General features: G+C 44.0%; 1 protein-coding gene across 5 annotated transcripts in view; it reads right to left on the bottom strand.

Moving 5' to 3' along the window:
* Positions 1-7,478: 7,478 nt before the first annotated feature.
* Positions 7,479-20,744, bottom strand: part of LOC146194078 (proton-coupled amino acid transporter 1-like) — a 122,477-nt gene continuing 109,211 nt past the window's right edge. For all 5 annotated transcript variants that reach the window (XM_084602973.1, XM_084602976.1, XM_084602975.1 and 2 more), the window contains 3 exons: positions 19,347-19,522; positions 15,624-15,814; positions 7,479-11,020 (listed from right to left, as the gene is read on the bottom strand). In XM_084602973.1, the coding sequence (XP_084459099.1) occupies positions 10,743-11,020; positions 15,624-15,814; positions 19,347-19,522 (645 nt within the window). In that variant the 3' untranslated portion in view covers positions 7,479-10,742. The remainder of the gene's footprint in view (positions 11,021-15,623; positions 15,815-19,346; positions 19,523-20,744) is intronic.

Below are 20,744 nucleotides of genomic sequence, written 5' to 3'. Positions count from 1 at the left end.
CATGGTTAATTATGAGAGCTTGTAGACCATCAAAGAGAGTCATTCACCCAAGCGGAGCATAGGATATATCCTGTATCTGTTCTTTAACTGTAATGCAAAATTTATCGCATCAGTCGTTTACGTTTAAATACTGGGGAACTTGTGCCAATCATATGCGCCAAATATAAGCATTTTAGAAAACAGTAATAGTAACGTGCGCTGGGGAACAACAACTTTATATTATATCTCGCTTTCTCTTTTTATTTCCTTCGGTAAGGTCCAGAAAACCAGCTTTGGCAGCCAACAGACCGGTCGAAAGTGTGCAGTCTGCACTTCACACCTGATGATTTCAGAACAGGCTTGAAGCGACGGGTGCTGAAAAGTGAAGCCGTGCCCTCATTATTTTAACGCCACTCCGGGCATGTGATCCCAACTGGAAGGAAGCAGTCATTGCATGCCATAGATGCGCCGAGAGGAAACCTAGACGACAAAGATGAAAAGTGAGCCGTATACGCCACAAAAGTTACTTATTAAACCGACCACGTACAGTCGCCGCATATGTGATGAATATATATTAAAATTCAATTTTTTTATTTTTTCGCAGGAGACAAACACTACCTATTCCATCGTCCTCTCAACTAAGTCAAAATTCTGAGCCCTTCGGTCCACCCTCTCCAACAGCGAGTTATGAGCAAGCTCTCGCGGAACCCTCTGCATCTAACGGCGTCACATTGAGACCTGGACGGCTTCCCGTTGGTTCTAATTGGTCCTAAGCAAACATTCCCAATTGGGAAAGGCAAGTCAGTGATATCCTTGACTGAGATGTGCACAGATATACATACCTCTATTAAGAGACAACAGTGAAAAATTTAAGTTCTTATAAAAAGTATATGCCGCTTAATCTTATTAATTGATTATATCATGCTCACTCTAAGTGCTGGCATAATTAAATAAGTTAACTCTGAATAACAAAAATGTGTCACTGGTCCCAGCAGCACTGTTCAAAGAATGGAGTATATAAGTCTGCAACCTGTGTATATATACATTGAATCTGTATTAGATCCGTGTGTGTAATGCTTGCTTGTCTCATGTATGATTTCTTTAAAAATTGTAATTTCATTCCACTTGTATAGAAGTCGGCTTCCCTATAACTTCTACACAAAACATTGAAATTGCATTTCCATTCTTTTTTTTTTCAGCTATGTGAGTTCAAACCATTTGGGCTCAATGGGTATGCCATTTCAGTTCAATTGGTGAACCCTTTGGTCTTCATGGGTGACCTATTATTTCCAATTGGGAGCACCAATTCATATCAAATGGTCAGGCCCAATGAGCGGCGAAAACACAATTGGTTTTTGACCCATTCATTTCAATTGGGAAATTCCCAATTGGACCCATTGACTTTTCTTGACTGGGTTTGGCTACTGTAGAGATCAGTATAGAACTCCTCAGCTACTTTGACTATCTCGTCCATATTCGTAATGACGTTGCCTGCCTTGTGCCTTAGCGCATGCAGCTGATTTTTGCCTGTGCCCAATTTCTTCTTCACCGCTTTAAGGTTTCCCCGTTCTTTACAGTATGCTCAATTTTCTCCATGTTATACTTCGTTAAATCGGCCACTTTGCGCTTATTGATCAGCTTTGATATCTCTGCCAATTCTATCTGGTCTGTTGGATTAGAGGCATTCATACTCTGGCGTTTCTTAATCAAATCTTTCGTCTCTTAGACAGCTTACCGGTATCCTCTCTAATTATCCGACTGCCTACTGCTACAGCGCATTAATTGGTAATGCACGGGTAATGTCGTCATCCTCAGTTAGAGCTGAATATCTATTCTGTAGCGAGATCCTGAACTCTTCTGCCCTCCCCCTTAACGCTGGTTCATTGATCGACTTCTTTCTTACTAATCTGTAGCGTTCCTTCTTCAGATTTAGACTAATTCGAGACCTCACCGTCCTGTGGTCACTGCGTCGTACTTTCCCGATTACCTCTACATCTTGCATAATGGCGGGGGTTGAACACATTATGAAGTCAATTTCATTTTTAGTCTCCCCGTAAGGACTTTTCCATGTCCATTTCCGGTTCTTCCGTTTGCTGAAGAAGGTATTCATGATTCTTAAGTTATTGCACTCTGCAAACTCAACTAGTCACTCCCCCCTCCTATTACTAGAACCAATGCCATAGTCACCTCTACCTGGTCTCCTGCCTGCCTTTTTCCTACCTGGCATTGAAGTCGCCCATTAGTGCCTTATACTGCGTTTTTACTTTTCGCATTGCCGATTCTACATCTTCGTAGAAGATTTCAACTGCCTGGGCATCATAACTAAATGTAGGTACATAGGCCTGTACAATTCAGTTTATACCGCTTAGTAGGCCTAAGTACGATGCCTGCCCCCCTCTCATTAATACTATAGAATTCATCTATATTACCCGCTATATACTTATTGACAAGGAAACCTACTCCTAGTTCTCGCCTCTCCGGTAAACCTCGATAACATAGTACATGCCCATCCTTCAGTACAGTATATGCCTCATTCAGTCTCCTCTCACTAAGCCCTATGACATCCCATTCCATACCCTCTAGTTCCTCTCACAGCACTACTAAAATAGCTTCACTAGCTAGGGTTCCAGCGTTAAACGTTGCCAGGGTCAGTTTCCAATGGCGGCCTGTCCAGCTGAGCTAGGAATTCTTAGCACCCCTGTTGCATCACAGGTCTGACCGCCACCGTGGTCAGTTGTTCCGCAGCCGCTGGTGACTGAGGGGCGCGGTTGGATGTTGCGGCCATTACTGCACCAAGGTGGTCAACTCCTGTTCTGGTGAGGGAGTGCATTGCCGGAGGTGCTCACCAGCGTCAGGTCGCACCCCAAACCTGTTTACGCAATTCCATCGACACGCGGATTTTTTTTTGTTTTTTTTCCGGTGGAGAATTGCGCGGCACCGAACCCTGGTCCTCTTACATGCGAGGCGGATGCTCTACCACTACGCCACCGTTTGAATTCAATCTGTACGTCAAACTAAAGCTTATGATGTAATATTATTTGCTAATTTCTAACATTGCAGCAATTAGAACACTGCACTAGTTTGCATTAAGCAAATTTTCATAACAAAAAATATAAAACAGCAGTTGCCTTTAATATTAAAGTAAGATTCCACTGCAACATACAAAATTATTGCAATAAAGCAACTTTAAAGCATCCTTTTTGTTTCATGTAACATCCAAAGTAAGCATCTTAAAACAGGTGTATGGCACAGGACTTGTACAGCCTTTGTCAAAGAGTAGGGGCCTGGTTCTGAGCCATGTAGTGATGCTTATTGTGTATAGCCAATACGAAGATGGCAGGCTATTACTTCCATTAAACATGGATGCTGTGTGCTTGATATCCATTCTTCTATTATTGGTTTTACAAGGCATAATTTATTATTTTCTGTGTTATTCCACAGACTTCAACTTATCTATTTACACTGCGTTAACTTCAGGCGATCTTTACATGGAATATGCAGACTTTTTCGATACTTCCGTTGCGAGCTTGTGCAGCGCAAATGTCCGCTCTCTCATTGCCGTCGATGCCTACATGGCTTGGAACCCAGCATAATGTTATGTTATGCCCCTGTGCTGTTATCTTTGCTATATATTGTGTACTATATTACCAAGTAATGGCATGGCTGCATTTTTGGAATTCAGAGCTGTAAGTACGCTCAGCGAATCTATGTAAATAACACTATTCCCGATGCTCTTGTTTATAATATTTTCTACAGCTTGCAGGACAGCATAACATTCGGCTGATTGATGCACATTGATGAATTCTAATTACTTTTTCGGAGCACCCTTCCACTACTGCGCAGCCAACATAGGAGTTAGTTTTGAACCATCTGTGTAAAATTCGGTACAATTACTGTATTTTTCTTCGGGGGTACAATATTCTTGTATGATATGCTCTTTAGGTCTTTGGAGTTTACTGAACTGTGTTAGAGTAAAGTCACATACTGGGGGAAGGTTATAACACGGGGGTTGCTGCTTTGAGTAACATCAGGCAGTGTATCCAATATGCCTCCAAACCGTAGTATCAAAGGTTTAGTTGCTTGAGGTTTATTGGTAAATATGATTCTGGAAGAACAGGTTGTGACGATTGGGTAGCAAATGTTTTTTCTATGACCTTATTCTGAGAACGTATGCACACGTAAGTGCTTTTCTTCTGGCTTTCAGTGAAGGCTCATTTGCCTCCACATAGAGGCCGAGTACGGGGGACGTTCTGTATGCTCCGCATGACAGACGCAGACCGAGATTATGTACTGGATCTAACTGTTTTAAATATGATGGTGTTGATGAACCATAGACTACAGGTCGGTAATCCAGACAGGAGTGGACCAGAGAACGACAAATGTGGAGGAGGCATGCTCCATCAGAACCCCAACACTTGTGCGACAGAACTTTAAGGATATTCAGAGCTCGGTTAGCTTTAAATTTTAGGTGCTTTATATACTGTAGGAATGTGAGTTTTTTGTCAAGTATTACGCCTAAAAACTTATGTTCCTGCTTTATTGGAAGTACGGTTTCAGTTCAGCAAAGAGTAGGATCAGTCTGCAAGCCCCTCTTGAGTGAGAAGGGAAGAGCAATGGTTTTCTGTGGGGACGACCTGAATCCATTTCTGTCTGCCAAATTTCCAAGTTTGTTTAATGCGAGTTGGATCTGTCTCTCACATGTTGATAAGTTGATGTGTATGCAATCTGGAGGTCGTCAACATAAACCGAGTATATAACGAACTTCATAATTACTTTGGCTATTATACTTTTATACTTATTATATTATACTTATTACTTTTTCTACTATAAAGAGTGTAGTAATGAGAACACACCCCTGCGGTACTCCATTTTCTGTCTTGGAAGGTGTGATTAGATAGGAAGTCATTCAGGCAATTCAGCATCCTTCCACGGATGCCGAGGTCGGATAAGTCTTTCAGAATACCACACCTCAGGTGGTATCATATGCCTTTTCCATGTCGAAAAAGACAGCTAGACAGTGTTGTCTATGGATGACTACCTCTCGAACTGTGTTTTCAAGTCAAACGAGGTGGTCCACTGTTGAACATGCTTTTCTGAAGCCGCTCTGGTGTATATCGAGAAGCTCACGGAATTCAAGAGTAGACATTAACCTCTTATTTACCACACCCTCGAAACATTTAGCAAGGCAGCTCGTGAGAGCTATGGGTCTATAGCTGCCAGATGATTTTCCAGGCTTCAAGAATGGTATCAACTTTTTTTCAACCATCAGGAATTTTTCCCGATACCCATACCCTGCTATAAAAACTTAAATTGCCTTGACAGCAGGCGCTGTAAGATGGGCCATCTCGTAATGAATTTGGTTCTGGCCAGGTGCAGTCTGTTTGCCAAGTGAGAGTACTATATAGATTTCTTTATGCGTAATTAGTTTACTGTAAGACTCGGTCAAGCCATCAGTTGTAGGAAGTTTGTTTCTTGGCTTGTTTTTGTATTTTAGGAAAGAGTGAATAATGAACTGAGCTTGAAATGCTCGAGAAGTGTTCACCTAGTATATTTGCCTGTTCTTCGATGGTTGTTTGTGTGTCAGGGGCTGTGACAAAAAGAGATTGTTAAAGGTGAGAAGCGGCCATTTAGTTTTGTAACTTGCTCTCACGTTTTCTTAGATGTGATGGAGCTGTTGATGGACAGCACATATCTTTGCCATGACTCTTTTTCCGCGTTGCGGCAGATATATAGCGCTTCAGCTTTTGCCTTTTTGAAATTTGTTAATTTTTATGGGTTGGGTATCTTCGGATAATTCTCCATGCTTTATTTGGTCTTTTTTTTCATTTCCTAGAATCTCGCGTTCCCCTGGACTCTCCTGATGATTGCGGTATGGCCAAGAGTGCTGCAGCAATGATATATGCAGTGAACATTTCATTTATGCTCAGATTATCTGAATATATCTCATCAAGTTTCGCTTTGAATTTAAAAAGTGCCCAGTCAACTAAATGAAGCTTCCATTGGTGTGGCTTTGTCATAATTAGTGATGGTGATGATGTTATGCTGATAATTACAGGTAAATAGTCCCTTCCATATGGGTTGTATAAGACGTCCCATTTAAAATCACTAAAAACCGAAGGTGACCGAAAGCTTAAATCTAGACAACTCATTTTCTTAGTGCTTGGCAAGTAATAGGTATCCTTTCCTGCATTCAGCAGGCAGACATTGTTACAGAGAATAAAATCTTCTAAAATGTAGCCTTTGGTGGCAGTTTGCTCACTGGGGCGGGGATGGCCCTGCCCGAGGCTTTGCCTGGGCAGGGCCCTATTCCTGTTATGGCGTGCCGCCATTATGCGCCACCTCATTGGAATAGTCTGATTCGGCTGTGAATAGGAAAGCTCCTTGTGTAATTTGGCAACGCTTTCGTGCCTGTTTGAATGATATGTTTTTCTTTACCTTCAGAATAAAAGACGGACATGACTGCGAGTATGCGGTGTGGTCACCTTCACAGTTTGCACAACGTGGCACAGCATCACTTCATCAGACTGGTGGTTATTTGCAGCACATTTAGCACACGTTTGTCGGCCACAGCAAGTCTGGGAGCCATGGCCGAATTTTTGGCAGTTGAAACATCGTCGGGGATTGGGGACGTACGGTCAGATATCTACTTTCATGTAACCTACTGCGATAGAATCTGGAAGTTTGCTGGTGTTGAAGGTCAGAACTATGTGCTTCGTGGGTATCTCTTTATATCTTTTCGGATTTTGATCCGGTGCACAGCGATGACATTTTGTTCAGAGAGTCTGAATATTTCTTCCTCAGTCAGCGATAGAAAATCATTCTTGGACAATGTTGAGAGATCTGTGAGCAGTGACACTTAGTAGAATGCTGCCAAACGTCACAAGTTTCTGATGGTTGGAGTACTGATCTTAGGTTTGAAGTTCGAGCAAGAGATCCCTGCTGCTCAGCTAGTTACTTTGTAATCGGGGCCTAGAACGTCTGTGAGGCACTTTGAAACTATGAATGGTGATATCAGACGAGCTTGTTTTTCAGTGTTTTCACTGTGAATAACAAGGTAATTGGGGAACATTCGTTCTTTTGGGAAGAACTGAGAAGCTGCTTCGGTCCGCCTCTTTTTACGGAGGCGATCATTCAGTTATGAGGAGGAAGCCATAAAAAATTGCTGTTTTTCAGCCATGGTGCCACCCACCCACCATAGAGCCCAATTAGGGGACAGGACAGGCGCTCGAAGCAAGCCCTGCCCATGCCAACTGTACACCATAACTAATAAGCGAATATGGGGCAACTCAGGTTAGCTACTCCACACAAGGTTAACCCTTGCCGCCAGGAAAAAAAAAAAACAATAAGAAGAGAGAAGACAGGACAGTTGTAAGAAAGGAGATAGGAAAGGGAAAGATGAAGGGGGGATAGGAAAAGGCAACTGCCGATTTCCCCAGTACAGAACACACAAACATCTGCTTTAACAGATGCCCCCTGCGGGAAGGAACTGCACAAATGAATACAATACTTTTCCATTTATTTATACCTAAATACTATTATAACTCGCATCAAATTGTATAATATGAATGTAGATGTAAATATATACAAAAGTGCACAACATATATACAAATATGTTTCTAACCAGGCTCATAAAAAGGAAGAATTATGGTCCCTATATGACAAAACAGCCACATACTTTAGCAAGACCGAATGAAATGATTAGCTAAGCTTTGGAAGATTGACTGACAATGCTTGGCAATTAAGGCTTCATTGAAACCGACAAGGACGAACAGAGCAGCCAATACTGACTGATTTTTCAGGCAAGAGCCATTAACAAAATCTCTGGTGCTTAAAAAAGAACAGTTTTGTTCACAGAAAAGACTACACGTGCTCTTGAAGTGAGAATTTCCCAGTTTCATATATATACAGTTTATCAGTGCATCAGATGAAAAGGCATACAGGCAAATCAACCACATAGAAATCACCCAGACACAATGACAACAGCCACATTTAAGAAGTTAAATAATTTCAATCAATAACAAGAGAAAGGCTGTGAATAAAAAGTACTAGGCCCCACTGACTGTCCCATCCTCACGTTGCTGGCCTGAATGTAAGGCACATGGATTGCAATGCTCACAGAAGAAACAAGATATCACAGATTGGCACGTCTGTGCACGATGCAGCAATGCACCAAAGGCGTGGTTCGCTCAGTGAAGGCACTAACGGCACCATACGCACTAATTAATCCACCCAAGCACGACACGCTTTGCACATTTCGTTGATGTGCCTCAACGCACAATACATGCTCCACTGCTGCTCGTCGAGAGAGGCATGTTTCAATTACGGGTGAAATTATGAGACTAGAAAGATGCAAGCCCTTGAATGAAGAAAAGGCCCTCTCCAGTTAGCATCATCATAACAACCATCCCAGCAAAACAATAGTGCACACCACAATGCATTGCTCACACAAAGCCGTACAACATTTAAGTTGCGTGAGAACTAAAACGAAACAAGGAATTACTGGAACAAGACATGAATTTAGACTCCATCACACACATGCACGTGTACACAAACCAAAACTGCTTCCAAAAGGCTCATGCCGAGGTGAAAAGAGTCCTAAATATTGTGCAATATCTCTGGCGCATGCTTGTTGCATAAAGTTGCTGGCACTAAAAACCTAGCCCCACTTTCGCGTACAAAATCAGAATGTCTCTCAAGGTTTCTTCCTCGACAAGAAATGAAGTCGTGAATTCCACAGGCGATCGTCAAACTCATACTTGACCCAAAAGACCATTAATGTCATATTAATCAGCCCACCCAACCTAGCTGATTACACACTGACAATGTTCTCATAGGGACTATGATCCCAATAGTCGTCACTGCTAACCTGTTTCACGGTGGTTACGCTGCAATATGCTCGGTCTAGCAACTTTGCAGTAGCTACTGGCAAGCTTCTCTACTTGGCGTCCTTAAGAGCACATGCAACGATGAGTGTTTTGTAAAACTGTCCTTTGTGAAATAAAATAAACGATTCGTAGGTGTTCTGCTTTCCGGCAACATAAGCTGCCGCATACAATTCCATCAGTTTACACTTTCTGAATTACAGAAAAAATGCATTCAGAATTAAAAATAACAAAGCTGGTAATAAAACAAATTATGCCTTTGGCCTGCAGACTCTTTGTCTGCGGTCGCAACTTTAGGTCAACGGAAGGTCACTGCTATCATCAGTATCCTTGGCAACTGTCGGAACACAGTAAGACTTGTGGTAAAAGTAGTCACTGGGGTAATCCCAGTCACAACGGAAGACAGTGCATGTGACAGCTAAACTATAAATCTCAGTACAAAGCACCGGCATTAATCACAGTAATCATTCACAACAAATGCACATTAGTACAATGCGTCACATACCAAGCTACAACAACAGCCAAATAGCAACAATCAATTAAGATTTAAAAAAAAATGTGCAGTAAAACAAGCCCACAAGGCATCCGACACTGATTAGAAAAGAGAGAAGCAAATTTTGCAGCACAACCTGCAAAATGCATACATCTGCCACTTCATGGTGGAAGCAAATGCAAACAAGAACAAGCGGATCATGGAATGTGGCCGGACACCCTGATGACATTAGCCATGCCTTTTGCTCAAGGAAGACAATGAAAGAAAGCTGCAGCTACTACAAGCAGAAAGCGTAGCCTAGATGGTAGCACTACTAACGTATCAGCCGACTGCGCTTTCGCTAGGTAGGTCAGCAGCCTACAGGAACGTCGTATAAAAATTCCACAGCCCTTAACAGCTGTGGCAACAATGCCCTTGGCTAGCATACATTTCAAAGCACATGCCTCCCAAAGCGGCACATTTTTTTTTCAACAGAGCTGCGAATGTAGGTCTTGACGGAATAAATATGTGCACAACTGTCCCTCAAGTGTTGCATCAGCCACATCCTCAGAGGGTGATCCACATCCTAAACAAAAGTAATGCACACAGTTTATGTGTCACATAGCTACAGTCCAAAATGTGGTGCGGCCGCAAGCCTCAGTTCACGTTATGGTAAAGTGTAGACAAGTGCTATCATATTTTCCCAAGAAATCGAGTTGTCGAAACCTGCCACATTGAAGCCAACTGCCCACCAGAAGACAGTAGTGCGCATACAAAATATGTCCGCGTTGATTCCCCAAGACCTAAAACAGAAATATCAAGTCACGACAGCAAATGTGTGAGCAGACACTGCCACTTCCTTCCGAATTCAGCTAAGCACATGTTCTTAAGCACCCATCAGATTGTGCAGCATCAAATGCCCACATTCCTTACAACTGCCAGGAGGTCCACTGTTGTGTTGACCCAACTGCCGCACAAGGTTTGCAATATCACACACAAAAAAAGGGTGACTGTTCATGCACTTTGTCCAGTTTGGCCATCAATGATTGCTTGAGCAACATATCCCCCATGTTTCTCGATAAAAGTAGCTACACATGCAGCACCCTTGTAATAGAGAAAAAGATAAATCTCAATGCAAAACACCGACGACAGCCGTTCCCTATTTGAGCAGACAGTGGAGTTTGAACAGCTGGCACGGCTGCCAATAACGCACATACATGATTAATTTTGCTTCAACTCTACGGAAACCCTCTGTCTCGTCGAGTTCACATGAGAAAGACAAGACGAGTGCCTCGTTCCGGGACTTGTGGGCAGCTGCACAAACCCAGTGCGGTTCAGACACGTGACCAGGACGAGTGTTGTCCCATGTGCAAAACAAAGAAAGTGTGTAGCCAAGGCACTGTACGCAATCATGCCGGCGGGCTTCCACCCCCCGGGTTATTCGAGAAGGTGTTAACGATCTCAGTGATGGTGACAAAAGTGCCCGTCACAAAGCCCAGCACTCCGAGCAGTGAGATGAAGAGGTTCTTGGCCCACAGCCACGTCCACGTGAGCTTGCCCTGGTCGCCCTCCCACAGAGTGAAGAGCTCCAGCAGCGGAGGCAATATGAGCGCCAAGCTGCTGCTTGCCAAGGCGCCGACCAGCGGAATGAACAGATCCAGCCTGGGTACCGCCACCGCCAGCACAACTGCACACAAAACAGGTTATCAAGGCAAAAGCTTTACTCGGCTATGTTTGCGAAAACGTGTGCGCAGAAGTGGAAGAAAAATGTAACGTGTGATATGATATCACATTAAGATGAAACTGGTAGTCATGTGTATGTAATGACAAGTGGCGTGTAAATGTCGTGTCATGCGAGTGACTATAGTTTAGTGAAGAGTCATAGACAGTCGCCTGTCATGAGTCAGATTGGAGATTCAATGTGCATGACTATGGAGTCCATGACTTGTGCAAGTCAGTCATGACCACAACTAGTGTCTAGTCACGACACCCAAAAGTACTGAGTCATGACACTGTAGGAGCTACTAAAGAGCAGCCAATGATACCAGTATATTTCAATTTTCTTTGCCCTTTTTTTAACTTATAAAGTTAGTGGAACATTGTAGTAATATACATCAATAAAGGCCAACTACAGTTCATTCTCTACGCCCCTTTAAATGTGAAAGACAGCGTCTTCAATATTCTAATGCCAGAACATCTCGGCATCCTCTGGCAGCTATTATACCGTATTTACTCACATAATGCTCGCCCCCCCCCCAATTGGGCATCAAAAATTGGAATGTTTTTTCCTTGCATAATCATCACACCACTTATCCCCACGAGAGTCCTCTGCTAGTATAGTAGCAAGCGCCATCTTTGGAGCGCTATTGAACCTAGCTGGCCTCGTTGTGCGCGCGCGCGCTAGAAGGCGGCGATAGCGTGCTCGGGTAGATCATTACAGTGAAATCTCGTTACTACGAACACCACATTAACGAATTTTTCAAATTAACAAATTTTTTAAGAATCCCCGGCAGATTTGCTATGTTTTCAATATAAAACTATTTTAGAATAACGAACATATTTTATTTCTTCTTCTATAATTTTGCAACATCAGCATTACGAATTCGGCTAAAATTAACAGCGCCGCAGCTGAAACGAAACAGAAACCGCCAATTCTGTGTGTATGGTCCGTGGGCTGTAGCTGTCATCATCAGGACATCTAGGACCAGCTCCTAGTGCCACCACGAAGCTATGGCTTATTACGCGGTAACCAACCGGACTAGCTGCCTGCGTTTTTTTTCTTCCTGTGTTGTGTGCCATACGCGGCTCGGTCATTCGTGAGTTCGTGCGTACGGGATGGTATTTTATTTATTTTTTTTTGCCACAAATTATCTTATTGCGAAGTTTGTGCGAGATTGGCAACGATATTAGCCAGCGAAGTGCCAAGAAGATATGAACGCAGCTGCTTTCACTGCAAGAAATCGACCCAGGGAAAAAGCGATTCGGCCTCTGCAGATAGCTAGCATTGCCCCATCGACTGCTGCGATCATTATGAAAGACCGAGACAAGAAAAGTCGGTACTTTCATTGCTCGGTGCAATCACGCACGCAATGAGGTGTTCCGGAAAGTGGAAGGTTTATGTGCTGTAGTGGTGTAATGTAGTGCACGGTCGTGTTTGCTGCACACGGCAGAAGAAAATAATTGATTTCTTCAAATAAATCAGCTTTGAAGTTAGTACAACATTTTCACTTGAGGTTTTGCTCGCCTACCCACGTGCCTACTGCCAAGGTACATCGTCATTTTCATATTTAGGTTTGGTTTGGTTTGTTTTGTGGGGTTTAACGTCCCAAAGCAACTCAGGCTATGAGAGACGCTGTAGTGGAGGACTCTGGAAATTTTGACCACCTGGGGTTCTTTAACGTGCACTGACATCGCACAGCACACAGGCGCCTTGCTTTTCACCTCCATCGAAAAGCGGCCGCCAAGGCCGGGATTTGATCCCGCGTCCTTGGGAACAGTAGTCGAGCGCCGTAACCACTGCGCCACCCCGGCGGGGTTCATACTTAGGTTTGACCACTGGCTTATAATCGCAGATTTTTCATTACAACAATATTTCAAAAATAACGAATGATTTTTTGCGGTCCCGCGGGATTCGTTATATTGAGATTTGACTGTATCATCATCGTCATAAGCTCGTCTTTCTTCTTTTTACCCCCATGATGCTTGTAGTCGACGCTATTTTGAGAGGTGTCTCCGCGTCTCATTATCATTGTTCCTACATTCCGTCTGTGTTACTTGCTTTGTTCCACTGTCTACCATGTTCTTGGTGCTGCATCGCAATGGGGCGTTAAGCTGAAAGCTTTCGAGTATGCGCTACAGCATAGCAACCGTGCTGCCAGTAGGCACTTCGGCGTCAACGAGTTCTGCATAGTACGCTACTAGAGACAGCGATTGCAGTGTCGACAAGGACTCGAATCAAGTCTCTGATCAAGAGTAGAACTGTATGGTCTGCTGTGAGCATTATACCATGGAACGCGGGGAGTGATGATGAAGCTGCATGCAGCAAATAAAGTGCTTTAACGATTCGTGCTTTCGGCGCCCCTGTACTTTTATAACAAAGGTAAGTTTTGCTTGAAAGTAATGTTTTGGTTATATTTACAATAGCTGGCCTAAGAATCCCGATTCACATCCATTTAAGTTTCCTTTTAGCGCTCCCAAACTTTTGTTTGACAATTTTCCCCGCATAATTATCACACCCCCCAACTTCGCATAAACTTTCCGCGAAAAAAAGTGCGAGCATTATGCGAGTAAATACGGTATATACCTGAGCAATCGTGTAGGCTAACTTTAAATTTCATTTTAGAGATACCGCAGTGAGTGAACACTAAGAAACAATTAAAAAAAAAAAAAAAGGTGAATGGAGCGTCGGTGTGCTGATATTAAAAATTAGAAAATTTAAAACTGGATGTAACAAACCTGCATATCCTGAGTTCTTGGTTACAACATTCCTGATAACAGGCATCTGTGAACTCCGCGCAACGAAAATGCTGCAGCAGTTGGCCCTGACACGAGCTAGTTATGACAACTATTTATCAGCTGGTGCCTGTGTTACCAGAAGTTCAGCCACACCACACAAAAGCTTTGTGCTTAACAATGAGAAAACAGAAACAGGGACCAAGGGAATGTCTATGGTCACAGTGACTGAATGCAGCTAACCCAACACCACCAGCAGCATCCCACAGTGAACGCAGAAGTCCTCGGAAACCCCGCTTTAAAAGCGTGGACTGAATGGCACTATGACAATAGCGTTTGAAACAAATGCAAAACAACAGGATGTGGCAAACATGTTACGAGACTTGCAGAGGACAAAAGAATGCGCGTCTCTTACTGCCATCCTGCTTGCCCAATTCTGGCACTTGAAAAACCTAGAACTGTAATGCACCAGAAGCAGAGATGTAATCTGAGTAAAAATTGAGCCTGTTTCCCAGGGGCATACTGAGATAAGGTACACACGAGAAGAGATGGGCACCTTGGACACATCCCACCCTACAGCTGACCACGGGTAGCAGCAATGCGCAAATGTGGTGAGGTGTCTACCACTGCAATTTCATTACCGGTGTGATTACATACCGTATTTACCCGCATAATGCTCACACCCCCAACATTGGACGTCAGAAATCGGAATTTATTTTTTCCTCAAATAATCATTGCAACACCAATATTACCACCGCGAGAGTCATCTGCAAGTGGTAATAAGCGCCATCTTGGACGCGCTACTAAATCTAGCTGGCCTTGTGTTGTGTGCACGTGCTACCAGGCGGCGATAGCGTGCTCGAGTATATCATCGTCATCATATTTAATTTTTTTTTTAACATCCATGATGCTCATAGTTGCCATTTTGCGATGTGTCTCCGCGTCTTGTTGTCATTGTTCCTTCTTCCCGTCCGTATTACTTGCTTTGTTCCCCTGTCTACCGTGTTCTTGGTGCCGCATCGCGGTGGGGCGGTACACAAGTTATACAGCTGCTTTTAAGCTGAAAGCTTTAGAGTACGGGCTACAGCATAGCAACCGCGCTGCCAGCAGGCACTTCAGCGTCAACAAGTTCTGCGTAGTGCACTACTGGAGACAGTGATTGCAGTGTCGATATGGACTCAGATCAAGTCTCTGATCGAGAGTAGAACTGTGTGGTCTGCTGTGAGCATTATACCACGGAACGCGGGGAGTGATGACGAGGCTGCGTGCAGTAAATAAAGTGCTTTAGCAATTTGTACTTTTGGCGACCCTGTACTTTTATAACAACTGTAAGTTCTGCTTGAAAGTAATGTTATGGTTATATTTACAATAGCTGACCTAAGAATCCCGATTCGCACCTATTTAAATTTGCTTTTAGCGCAAAACATTTGCTCGAAATTTTCCCTGCATAATCATCGCGCCCTCCAACTTAGCATCAATTTTCCGCGAAAAAAAGTGCGAGCATTATGCGAGTAAATAGGGTATTCAAGCCTTTTGCATTCGTTTTCAGCTGTGTCGCCTGCACTACACTTGGCTTCTTTTATTATTGTTTTGTTCAGGCATAGTTTTCATTAATAGTTTTCCCAGTGCTCGATTAGGAAAAATTTACCTCTGAATGTTTCACGACTTTTATAACTTCAAGTAGTAGGAGTTCAATGTAAACACTGGCGGCGAATACGAACAGAGCCCTTTTTGTTGAGCAGAAACACTCTCATTTTCAGTCAAAGCAATAAGTAGAAGGTAATTCATCCCCACAGTGTAGATGCCTAAGCCAATGTCGCAGATAGTTCGCTACGTACATGTGAGGGTTACGAGGGCAGTGCGGACCAGGAACTCGAAGAACATGACCCAGCGTGGTGAGTACTTTGGCTGGTCGAGGGAGAACCGCCTTACGATGGTGGGCCAGATGATCTTCACGGGCACATACATTTGCAAGGCATACGACAGGAAGATGGAGATCGCAAATATAATCCGGATCACCTCGTTCAAACTGAAAACACAAAAGAAGAGACAGAAGTGACACATCGAAGAAACTCTGCCAGCGGTCAATGAGACATCTGGTTTCGACGAAACCCAGTGTTAGCAACAAAAAGTACCAGATCTCGGAGAACAAGCACCTGCAAAGCACAGCCTACCTCACATGCTTAGATGCACTCTGCTTTTTCAACTCTTCCTGGAGGCCTGTATACAACCGTGCACATAACATACCATATTTATTCAAGTCTAAGGCACATCTTTTTTCCAACAAACGCAGCTAAATATTAAATGTGCATTATGAAACTATGCCGCCAACACCCTATTGTCATTGACATCACAAAGTGGGGGCTTGGTATCTCTCACATTTTCTGCAACATCGCCTATCTAGCCTGTCACAGTCATGGACACCAATAGTCCTTGCAAATACCTCAAGCGTCCCTTCAGCAACAAAGATGCGTAGTGTTCCCCACAACACTCGAACCCGGATATATCAAACCTGGATAATTCGAATTTTGGTTATGTCGAACTTGTGGAATATCCCCTTGAAAATCCCATGTAATACAGGAAATACAGGAAAGTTGTGTTGTATATCGAACTCAATTTCACCTGTCGTTTGATATATCAAACTCCGCACCACGCATTGGACGGTGCGCCTTCCCCCAAAGATGATCGCATCATCCTCGGCCGTTTGCCGCGCGACGTTTTCAAGCCACACGCGGAAGGAATGAAAGGGCATAGTTTGGCGACGGCTGGTCTAGGGCAGCGCCACGCCCTTTCCCCAAAGGCGTGCGCATCTGCGGTGATCATTTGCCGCGCGCCAGCACGTGACATTTGCAAGCCATGTGCGTGAAGGAACAAGAGGGAACCAATGCAGCCGTGGTGTTCGGGAGAGGGGAAAAACGCGATAGAGCGAAGAGAAAGGGTGTGCCCATTCTTCTGCCATGCTTTATCTCTACCCTTCCTCTCTCTTTCCCGGTCTTCGTTCCAAGCGCGCGGACAAGTCAGCTCGGCAGCTCGGTCCGCGGCAGACGCTTTCTCCAGTACGTGTTTGTGAACGCTCTGCGCACGGCGGCTGACGTGGGATGCACGTCTCGCGTCGTGATGCCGAACGTGCGTAGCTATGGTGGCTGCAAACGATAAGAAGCATCAGTTTTTTTCTTTCCCTTTTTTTTTTTTTTTTTTTTTTGCGGGAGTTGTTCGTCCTTGCCGTCGTGCTGAACGTGCGGCGTGATGTGTGCTATGGCGCCTGCGGACAGTAAGAAGCAGCCATCTTTTTTTTTGTTTTTCGAGAGTCATCCTTACTTGTCGATCGTGCCAAATGTGCAGGCCCAGCGCAAGCTACGGTGGCTGTGGACGTTAAGAAGTGGCAGACTTTTTTTTTTTGTGGGAGTCGTTCATTCTTGCATTTATGAATCAACAAAAGCACGCGGTCAGCTGCGATCATGACACTGGCTTTTAGCATTGTTTGCTTCAAGCGACATTTGCAGCCATCATGCTTTCCCAATGATTTTGTGGCAGTGGACTACGCCCGCCCCAAGCGTGGCGTGATAAATCAAACCAGGCTTGTGCAATCAAGCCATCACGGGCACTCTGCCAAGTTCACTCCCCGCCACCGCGGGATCTATCAAAAGTATAGTAAAAAGATAAACACGCCGTGAAGTTATCGCAGCATTTTGGCTTGCTGCCAATAAATGAGCTGTGGATATGCGACGCCAAATTCTCGAAGGGCAGAATTGTGGGGTGTGGGCTCATTATGCGAGCGGGTTGATTACGTGACAAATACAGTATCATTTTTCACGATCGCAAGTGGTGTCTCAAGCCGATTTCTGTATATCAATAATATTATCGATATATTGAACTATTTCGCGATCCCCTTCGAGTTCAATATATCCGGGTCCGACTATGTTCTAGGGTGCACTTGGCTTTTCTTCACAAAGGTATAAATAACATTTATAGGTAACCTGTAAAATCCTAATACAGTAAAACCACGTTAATTCGAAGTCATTGGGACCAACAAAAGTGTTTAAATTAAATGAACAGAACAAAACATCTCGCCCAGACAAAAAATTTCATTGTGAGAACATGCTGGGCGCATACACCCCCTCCACCTTACTCCTTCCATCCATCAATTATCAACGAAGCACGCGGTCCGCCGTGATCATGACATTGGCTTTGAGCATCATTCACTTCAACGGCTTTAGTTGCTATCATACATTCCAATAATTTTGTGGCAGTGGACGGCGCACAGCTGTACGAGTTGAGCAAAGCGCTGCTGGCACTCCTGTCAACAGCGCTGGCACTCTGCTAAGTTACCTGGTGATAATGAAATAGTAAAATCCACAATTTTTCGTTATCTCCAGATATCCTTGCATGCAGTTTTCGGGCCAAGACTCAGAAAAACAATGCAGAACAGAAACCAGATTAAGAATTGAACGCAAAGGACACCACCTTGAAAGTTAGATAAGTGGCAAAATGCTACGCAATTATGCTGAGCGTGCGCATGACTATGGCAGCAAGTTCCACCTCCACCGCGGCTAGCCTGAGGCATCTATGAGAGGGACAGGGAGATGGGAGTGGTGGATGGGGAAAAGTGCACGCGGTAGCGCCGCCGCCGGGTGAGGAGGTGCCTGCTGTCATCACACATGCCCTCTCGCCTACCACTGTTGCCCCAGGAAAAACCAATTCTTGTTTCGTGTCACCAGCGCTCTTCGCTGTTTCCGCTACTAGCGCTGCCGATGCGCGAGAACTCTCAAGCAACCACATGCAGGAACGGGCGCACACTGCTTTCCTTGTTTCTTTTTTCTTTGTCCTATTTCTCGGTGATTTTGAGCGAACTACTGTAGTGCCACATTCCAAAAGTGAAAGCAGTGGAGACCGCTGCATTTCTCTCAGAGATGCGCTGTCAGCCCCGAAACACGGCGCAATGTATCAGTCACTCGTCCCAATCGTAGATGTTCCTTTCCCATCACTGTCATGAAACTTGTGGGGTCTTGCCAAATTTAGAATATTTCAGCAGTAGCCAAGACATAGTCAGCGCCGTAACTTTGTTAAATCGACATCAATTGCCGCAACATGTTCATTACATGGAGTTTTCTAATGCATGCATTTCAATGAAGATGGTGTTGGAGAATCTAAAAACCTGGTAACATCGAGGAATTCGCTACAAGAAGGTTCGTTACATAGAGGTTTACAGAGAGATGTCGGACCATCAAAAGGTTTGGATGTCCAAACCTTTTTGTGTTCTTTGCTACTATACAAATATAAGCACACACTCAAGCGAGTTTTCAAATTAGCCAGAAAAATAAAGGCTGAGCATGAAAGCTTTACCCGTGCACAGCCCCTCAGAGTTTGTACAACTGCGCTCGATAAAGCTGCAGTCAACACCTTCTACAGCAGAACTCATCATGGCTGCCTCACCACTGCTGGTAGCCACAATTTTGTGCGTGCTAATTTCTATGCCCACAACATGTTTGCACACCTGTCTCAATTTACCTCCGTTTGTGGCAAAGCATTTCTTCGTGGCTCTGTCAATCTCAAGGACTTACGGTGATGGTGGGAAGTTGAGAGTGATGCTGCCCAACACATGACTGCCGTACTTGAGGTAACCAAAGAAACCAATGGCCGTGTAGAGACAGACCACGATGGTCATGCCAGTGTTGAGCACACCAGTCAGACCACCAAAGTCCTGCGGCGTCTTCATCTCATTTTCCAGGGGCAGCACCTGAAGTGGCATACACCATCATCCAAATGTAGTGCCTGAAGGGATCTTAAGGCGAGGAGAAACCTTAGCATGATGAGAATCTGTACAGCTTTGTGGAACGCCCTTGAACACAAAATCAAAACCTCAGACCGCTCCATCCGCTCTAAAGCAGCAAATTAAAATGTACCTTCTATGCAAAGTTTAAATAAAACTGTGTCATTGTATGGCTTACTGGAAATTGCAGCACAGCCGTCACAAGGACGAGACGAGAACGCAAACACAAGCACTGTGTTGCATTCTCCTCGTCTCATCCCTATTACTGATGTGCTGCAATTTTCAGTATGCAAAACCAACTAGCTGATCCCTGCATGTTATATGGCTGTTGCTTTTAGCTGCATATGTGCTGCTGTGCTAAAGGAAGCACAACAATTCGAAATCACAAGACATTCTGGAAACGTCCTTAGCTTCTGCTAAATACTACTTTAAAATTTCAAATATCAACCAAATGGATTGGGCTGAATGAATACTGAACACTCTACTATTTGACTGAATATTCGAATTGCCAAATATTCATACAAGCCTCAACATACAGCAAAACTGTGTCAATTCGAAGCCATCGGGACCGCTAAAGATGATAAAATTAACCCTCCGGTTTTCATGATAACCAAGCAAAGCAAAACACAGTCCAGAAAAAGAAAATTAATTGTGAGAATACATTGCACATCCCCCCTTTTGAACAAGGTTCTGCCACCGCAATTTGTCTCGCTCTTTGCAGCGCACGTGCAACTTAACGCAACAAATTATAAACACCTTATAGTGCCAGCAGAGATCAAGAGCAAAACGTTGTTTCAGCATGTTTGCACGCCCGTGCAGTTTTGGATTTTGCGGCGCGCATTCAACCTTGAGGTTATTATTAAAAGTTGCTCTCTTGCTTTCTACTGTTTGTCCAGGGGGCTACAGCCAACACAAACGAGGTGGGCAAACAGCACTTGTCATATTCTATTGTCAGCTAATGTGCATACGAATAAACTACAGTCATCGAATGATTTTTCGGACACTCAGCGGGCCGTAAAAGTGTCAGTAAAACCAGGCAGTTCGGAAAAATGAATTCACAGCAAAAATATCCCTTTACCGAGCCCATGAAATACTGGTCACTCTGTTTCTGCGTCAATCTCCTCATTTTCACGGCCAGTCTTCTTTCCGGCCCAGCAGCAGGGAAAATTGCGCAACAGTTGGAGCAGTG

This window comes from Amblyomma maculatum, chromosome 4 (genome assembly GCF_055883805.1).
Source record: "Amblyomma maculatum isolate TAMU_Amacu chromosome 4, ASM5588380v1, whole genome shotgun sequence".
NCBI lineage: Eukaryota > Metazoa > Arthropoda > Arachnida > Ixodida > Ixodidae > Amblyomma > Amblyomma maculatum.
Note: the sequence above shows the minus strand (reverse complement) of the source record. Positions and strands in the feature narration are given on the sequence as shown.